The sequence below is a fragment of the Sinocyclocheilus anshuiensis genome, unplaced genomic scaffold (assembly GCF_001515605.1).
Source record: "Sinocyclocheilus anshuiensis isolate Anshui unplaced genomic scaffold, SAMN03320099.WGS_v1.1 scaffold300, whole genome shotgun sequence".
In the NCBI taxonomy this organism is placed as follows: Eukaryota; Metazoa; Chordata; class Actinopteri; order Cypriniformes; family Cyprinidae; genus Sinocyclocheilus; species Sinocyclocheilus anshuiensis.
Window position 1 is genome coordinate 464,228 of NW_015557379.1, and position 7,349 is coordinate 471,576.

The 7,349-nt window shown below is 34.6% G+C and overlaps 1 protein-coding gene across 1 annotated transcript in view; it reads right to left on the reverse strand.

Moving 5' to 3' along the window:
• Positions 1-815: 815 nt before the first annotated feature.
• Positions 816-7,349, reverse strand: part of LOC107679197 (transmembrane protein 87A-like) — a 14,027-nt gene continuing 7,493 nt past the window's right edge. Inside the window, exons 12-20 of the mRNA XM_016474717.1 lie at positions 6,352-6,423; positions 4,815-4,923; positions 4,675-4,733; positions 4,480-4,583; positions 4,301-4,374; positions 4,119-4,189; positions 3,753-3,805; positions 2,307-2,337; positions 816-1,719 (exon numbers count right to left, since the gene is read on the reverse strand). Coding sequence (XP_016330203.1) covers positions 1,678-1,719; positions 2,307-2,337; positions 3,753-3,805; positions 4,119-4,189; positions 4,301-4,374; positions 4,480-4,583; positions 4,675-4,733; positions 4,815-4,923; positions 6,352-6,423 — 615 coding nt within the window. The 3' untranslated portion in view covers positions 816-1,677. The remainder of the gene's footprint in view (positions 1,720-2,306; positions 2,338-3,752; positions 3,806-4,118; positions 4,190-4,300; positions 4,375-4,479; positions 4,584-4,674; positions 4,734-4,814; positions 4,924-6,351; positions 6,424-7,349) is intronic.

Genomic DNA, 7,349 nt, shown 5'->3' on the forward strand with positions numbered 1-7,349 from the left:
ATTTTACATTACAGTATATATAAATATATTTAATATATAAACATCATATTTTTCTTAAACATATACATGCATGTGTTTGTATTTATATATATACATAATAAATATACACAGTACAGACTCATATATTATGTAAACAAAAACTTTTATTTTGGATGCGATTAATCGCAATTAATCGGTTGCAGCACTATTTAAAATAAAATTCAAAAGCCGTAAGTCTTCATGCTACTTTTTTGCATACAATTAAAGTTCAAACTCCAAAAAATGCATCATAAAATGCGCTACATTTAAACTCGTACAATAGTTTTCTGTAAGAAACAGACCAAAATTTAATTTATTTCCTGCTCTCAACCTCATTCACAAAAGCATTCAGATTTCACGTTGCGAGGGGTAAAGTTTTTGGCCAATAGAGGGTTCAATTTTGCTGTTCCTCACACAAAGCTTTCATATCATTTCTGAAGACCTGGAATCATAGTGCACAAGTTGTATGCACTACTAAATTTTGCTTTAAAACTTCTTCTTGTGTTCTACTGTTTCTGCCACGATTAAAAAAAAAAGGTAATTGTGAATTTATCAAACAATTGTGATTTTTCCTCAATTCAAATTTCATGTCACAATTCTGACTTTTTTTCCTCAGAATTACAAGATATAAACTCAAAACTGCAAGATATAAACTCGCATTTCTGAGAAGAAAAGTGAGATGTAAACTGCAACTGAAAGGAAAAAGTCAGAATTGTGAGATAAAATGTCTATTTTGTTTTTTACAGAACTGCAAATTAAAAATTTAGAATTCCGAAAAAAACAGGAATTGCTAGAAAGTTTATATCTTGTTTATATCTCAGAAGTGCGAGAAAAAAATGCTGAATTCTAAAATAAAAAGAGGCAATTACCTTTTTTTTTTTCTTCCATAAATAACAGCATGCAGATTTGAGTCGACGCGAGGGTGACTAAATAACAACAATTTTAATTTTGGGGTAATTCTCCTTTTAAGTGAGAAAAGTTAAGCTGGGCTCTCTACAAAACAAAACAACTTCATAAAATTATTCAGAATATATAATGAATCATTCTGCCCATTTAAATTACTCCCTGCACAAACTCACAAACAAATCGGACACACCAACAGACATTCTACTATTCACATCATGTGCTAAAAACATAGGCAAAATGTCTGAAATAACACTTTATACACAGCCAAAGACTAACTTATCAAAACGGAGAAGACGCTTTGGTCAACTTGAAGCTCCTTATCAGTGTTTTTCAGGATGGAGTGACACACACACACAAAAAACAAAAACCAGCGCTAAGAATGGTTTCACCCATTTGAATACTCACTCACAATTTTGACAGGTTTGTCCTCACAAAAGTTTATAAACATAGACCGTCATCTCTTTATACAGATTGATGATGACGTTAAAGTCTTCTGGACGTTTGAACAGTTCAGGAAAAAAAGAGAGGTAACACCTCAACAAAGTTCAGGTAGTACTGCGTCTAGATCAGCTAGGATGCGTCTACCTCTTCAGCACGATTCCTTCAATTTACCCAAAAGCCGCCAACCATCCGGACCAAAGGAAGGAAACAGTCTGAGTCTGTGACTCTCTCCGGCGAGGGTCAGATGCCAGTTACAGGAGCAGTGGTTTGGTTGATCTCTGGAGGTTTGCTTCAGCTGCAGCGCTCTCAACCTCACTCCATTTTAGACATCTCATACTTGGTAGTCATGATCTCCTGTGTGAGAAACAGGCATGAATTAACTCACTCATTCATGATGGCTGATGTAAATGTTCCACAAAAACATGAAAGTGAATAAAACAATGCAAACTACAATGTTATTTTAGTGTCACAAGATACTAAATATCACTAGATACTACACTGATGATTTTAATATTTTGAATTATTTATTATTTTTATATTTTCCATGTTAATTTTCATGTTAAAGTTTTAGTTATGTTGCTGTTTTGCCATTTTTTTGGTATTTCTATAGAGTTTTGTTAATTTTTTATTTCAGTTTTAGTTAAAGGGTAAGTTCACCTAAAAACGAAAATTGAGAATTTTCATTTTTGGGGGAACTAACCCTTTAATTATTTTAGTACGTCAAATTAAACTAAATGAAAAAGTTTGCATTGGCAACTAGCTGAAATAAAATAAGTTTTATTTTGTATTTTAGGTGAACAATTATTTTATTTAAAGTAATGAAACTGTATCTCCAACGTATCCCATTTCAGAAGAACACGGTAAAGAAAAACTGAAAGACTAAAACTAAAAACTTAAAGTTACAGCAAAGCAAAACTATGATAGAAATAAAGTTTGCATACCTCATCTGAGTCAAGAAGAACAGGAAGAGCTCTGAAAATAAAAGCGAATAATTGAGTGAATAATTACAAATTTACATGGAAAGCTTTTTCTTGCTAACAGCAGAGGGAGTATGTATGTATGTATGTATGTTTTTGGCCATGTCCACACGTACACGGGTATTTTTAGTTTTTTAGTTTTTCCTTCTCCCATTTTAAAAAAAATCTCCGTCCACATGAAAACGCAAACGCATGCTATGAAGCACTGTCAAGAGCATGCCAACCCAACAGGTGGCGATATAATCTCAACCGTAAAGCCATGTTGGCCAATAAGAAGCCTGAAAAAGTCTCCAGTAGGTGGAGATAACAGTGCAGGCGCCGACGTCACAAGCCAAAAACTCCAGTTTCGCGGTCTACACGATAACACTGCAACCGGAGTTTTTGAAAATCTTCACCCTGGCAGGCGTTTTCAAAAGTGTTCGGTTTCAGTGACCTGGTGCTGCGTTTGCGTGTGGATGAACGGCCTAACCGCGTAGAAAATGCCGTAGAAAATGTTTTAAAAATAACCAACATTATGAAGCTGCAGGCCCAGAGACCCAACTGCACACTCAGACCTGCATGCTCAGACCTGCACGCTCAGACCTATCGTTTTTTCAGACAGTGCCTCCTGCTGTTTGGATGAACATTTGTTTTGTAGCGTGTGTACCGTAATAATTTCCAACATTATAAAACTTGTCCGTTAGCCCCATGTTACTTCATAACTGTTGTTATTCTTTCAATTGCAATCAAAAAAAAACAAAAAAAAAACATTATAAAACTGCTAGCAAGTAGCAACATCGGACACGTGAGTAAGGTTATTAATTTTATTAAAGCGATTCCTGAAAATTACCAGGTTTTATGACATAAATCAATGTGACATCTTATTACACCAACAAACGAATAGCCTATTTTAGTATTTAATGATAGTTTAGATAGATAGTTTGACAAAATAAGCCGTGAATTTTATGTGTAACCTATTATTGCTAGCTTAGTCAGTGTTTGATTTGATCAAAATTAGTGTCGAAAGATAGCATTATTTTATAATATTTACAGCTTGCTCTTATTTTCTGTGTTATTGTACCATTCTGGGATACTTAATATGTTTTCTAACAAAATAAAAACCGTTAAAGTAAAAATGTAAAAATAAAATGTATAATATATAATACAATTATTTGTAACATATTTTAGTACTATGTAGGTCTACTGTACGTATTACTGTATTAACTACTATTATTTCATACTAATATTACTACTACATTTACTATTAGTAGTAGTAGTATGTGTAAGAAAAATAATATTGTGTCTGAAAAAACGATAGGTCTGAGCGTGCAGGTCTGAGTGTGCAGGTGGGTCTCGTGCCTGCAGCTTCTCCCTACTCAAAATAACCGCGTTCGTGTGGACAGGGCCTTTTTCAAACAGAAAACGACCTACACATCAGACAGAGAGCTAGGAATATTCTCCTCCACCCACTTCAAATCTTCATCCTGAAACAATCAAATATTTTATTATATTAGGTTACATTTTATTAAATAACATTTGTGATATTTACTATTTTATTTATTGAGGATTCTCTGCTGAATAACAAGTTCAAAAGAACATAACTTATTTGAAATATAAATCTTTTTAACATTATAGGTGTTTTTACTGTCACTTTTAATCAATTTAATGTCATCTTGCAGTATAAAAAATGATTTCTTGAATGAACACATTTTAAAATCGTAAGAACAACTTAAAAATTATTAAAATAATACAAAAATAAAACTATATGGGACAGTTGATTTAAAAATCGACACTGACCGGATTGGCTGCTGCAGGCTTCACCGTTCCATTGGTTTCTGTCTTAGCTGCCTTCAACTTTATCCCATCAGCTGAGGATGAATATGTGCATATTAATTAACCCACGATTTTCATATAACAAAGTTTCCATACAGTGCAATAACACCGGCCTACAGTGAAAACCTCAAAAAAGTGTGACTGACCAATGTTTGCAGACACCAGGAACTCTTCAATCTCCTCATCGTCTGAGTCATCAGTAAGCGGTGTGAACGCATACCTACACACAGAGCACATGTATGCGGTCAGGACGCTGCTGTAGAAGACAGAGAGCTAGACAGCTGACTAGGATTTGGAAGAAACACCATATCTTCAGTATGCTTGCCTTTGACTGTTGGCAGATGGCCTCCACAGAAACATGATGACCAGCAGTATGATGGAGAAGAGGAACCTCCAGAAAGCATCATCCACCCACAGCTCCATCCAGTCCTGCTCAGAAACACACAGGAACCCGTTTTAAATCTTCTGGTTCTGCTCCAATCAGAGCAGAGCTGTAAACTCAGAGAGCTCAGATACTCACCGCCTGACAGTCTGCTAACCGGAACTTCTTCGTTGTCCAAACCATGAAAATGATGGAGCCTGAAACACGCCACATATCAGTCACCTTGACTGGGTTTAACTATTACACTGTATTCAGCGAGATTTCATGCTTTTACTCACCGAGAACAGCAAAGATGAGCGTGTTGGTGAAGTGTCTGTACAAAGACAACTTCACTGGGTTTCTTCTGAGTTTCAGAGTCTTAATGGTTTGTGCCAGACTGACAAATATGTGAGATATAGTCAAGGAATTGAGTCACTGACTTATAGGACCATAAGACTAGGAATATAACAAGTTATTATTAACCTAATAATTCCTATGTAGCATGCTGTCAATTACCACAGACAAAATAATAACATGAAACCTACATTCACTAGAATAGACTTGTAATAAGCAGGCAGAACTACAGAATAATGTTGAAAATATGCAACTACCACACTGTTTCGACTGTTATATTTATTATATTATGATATGCATATTATTATATTATATATAATATTAAAATATTATGTTTGGCCACGCAGTGAAGTTGATTTTTTATCAATAAAGTTGATTTACTATCAATAAAGTTTGGGGTCAGTAAGATTTTTGAAATATTTAAAATGTTTTCACCACGGCTTCATTTATTTGATGAAAAATACAGTAAAATAGTAATATTCCGAAATATTATTACAATTTTAAATAACTTTTTCTATTTGAATATATTTTTAAAAGAAAATTTATTCTTGTGATTCAAAGCTGAATTTTCAGCATCATTACTCCAGTCTTTAGTGTCACATGATCTTCAGAAATCATTCTAATATGCTGATTTGCTGCTCAAGAAACATTTCTGATTATTATCAGTGTTAAAAACAATTGTGCCAGTAGTATGTAAACGGGAGCTTATGTCAACATGATTGATGAGTTTGACCTTTTGACCCATAATTATATCCATATGCGACCTTTGACATCATAATAATTTCCATATGCGAAAACCGGCGTGCGTGAAATCCGGCCGTCAACCTTTGATCTCCGGGGATGACAAATGATGTTTTTGTAAGAGTCCAAGGATGACAGGTACTCTTACAAAAACATCATTTGTCATCCCCGGAGATCAAAGGTTGATGGCCGGATTTCACGCACGCCGGTTTTCTCATATGGAAATTATTATGATGTCAAAGGTCGCATATGGATATAATTATGGGTCAAAAGGTCAAACTCATCAATCATGTTGACATAAGCTCCCGTTTACATACTACTTGTGCCGCTTCATAATTTTATGAAAACTGTGGTTTTAATCTTTTTAATTTTAAAGTTTTAATTTTGATAAATTTAATGCAACCCTGCTGAATAAAAATATTAATTTATTTTAAAAAAATCTTAATTGACCCCAGACTTTAGAAGAGTAGCATATTTGCAGTGCTAAAATGCACCATCTTCCATCGGATATTTACAGTAAACACATGCTGAAACGTCTATGGTAATCAAGAACGTCTCACATTCTCACAATTATCAATATTTTTTGTAGCATCATGCTTAGTAAGAAAGTCTTCAGGTCTAAAGAGCAAATAAGAAAATAAAACAAGAACTCCATAAATAAGGCATCATGCAGGAATAAAATACTGCCCAATACAGACTATGCAGGGGCAAAGACACACACACAGCTTCCCAAAAGGATATCCACCAACACAGAGAAAAGTCAAGCAGAGCCAGGGGAATGTTGGCTAGCAGGGCCTGGTCAGAGTCTTTAGCCTGAGAGAGATGCACAGAGGTGGGGAAAAATAAGGAATAGGGAACAATAGGAACAGGTCCTTCACCACTACAAAAACTGAAAAACAAACGACAATCAAACTAAAAATTACACTAAAAGGAATAAGCACCTTTTAAATGTTTTTCAACTACATGGTTATAGTCTGCAAGAAATAATTAACATTTGTAAATGACAGAATTAGTTAAAGCAGTTCACTCAAAAATGAAAATTCTGTCGAGAAGGATTAATGCTGGCACCCAAACCATTTTGGTTCCCATTGACTTCCATTATATGGACAAAAATACAATGGAAGTCAATGGCAACTGTTTGGTTACCAACATTCTTCAAAATATCTTCTGTGTTCAACAGAACAAAGAACGTTGAGATGAGGGTAGGGATGCACTGATACCACTTTTTCCAGTACTCGCCCGATACCGATACTTTTATTTTTGGTACTTGCCGGTACAGAAACCAAAAGGGTATGTATAATGTTAGTTGGTTAACTTCATTTATCAAATAGATGCAGTCAAACCAAAATTTATTCAGACACCTTCAACATTTCTCACATTATCACAGTTTATTCGCTATAGTTTAGAAAATGGTAATAAATATGACAAGAACTCAGAGTTAAACTGTGTCAGAACAAATTCATCTTGATAATGTTAGATAATTTTGATAGAAGGGTATGTAATAGATTACAATCAACCAAAAATTATTCAGACAGCTGTTAGTATGACAGTATTTACACAACTATCAATACTTAGTCGGGCAACCTTTAGCCTTAATGACAGCCTGTAGTCTCCTGGGCATGCTGTCATCCAGCTTCATGCAAACCTCAACTTCAATGTTTTTTCCCAGACTCGGTCTGAATAATTTTTGGTCCCAAATTTGTATCAATTTTACTGGTAGTCCACTATATGAAGAATTT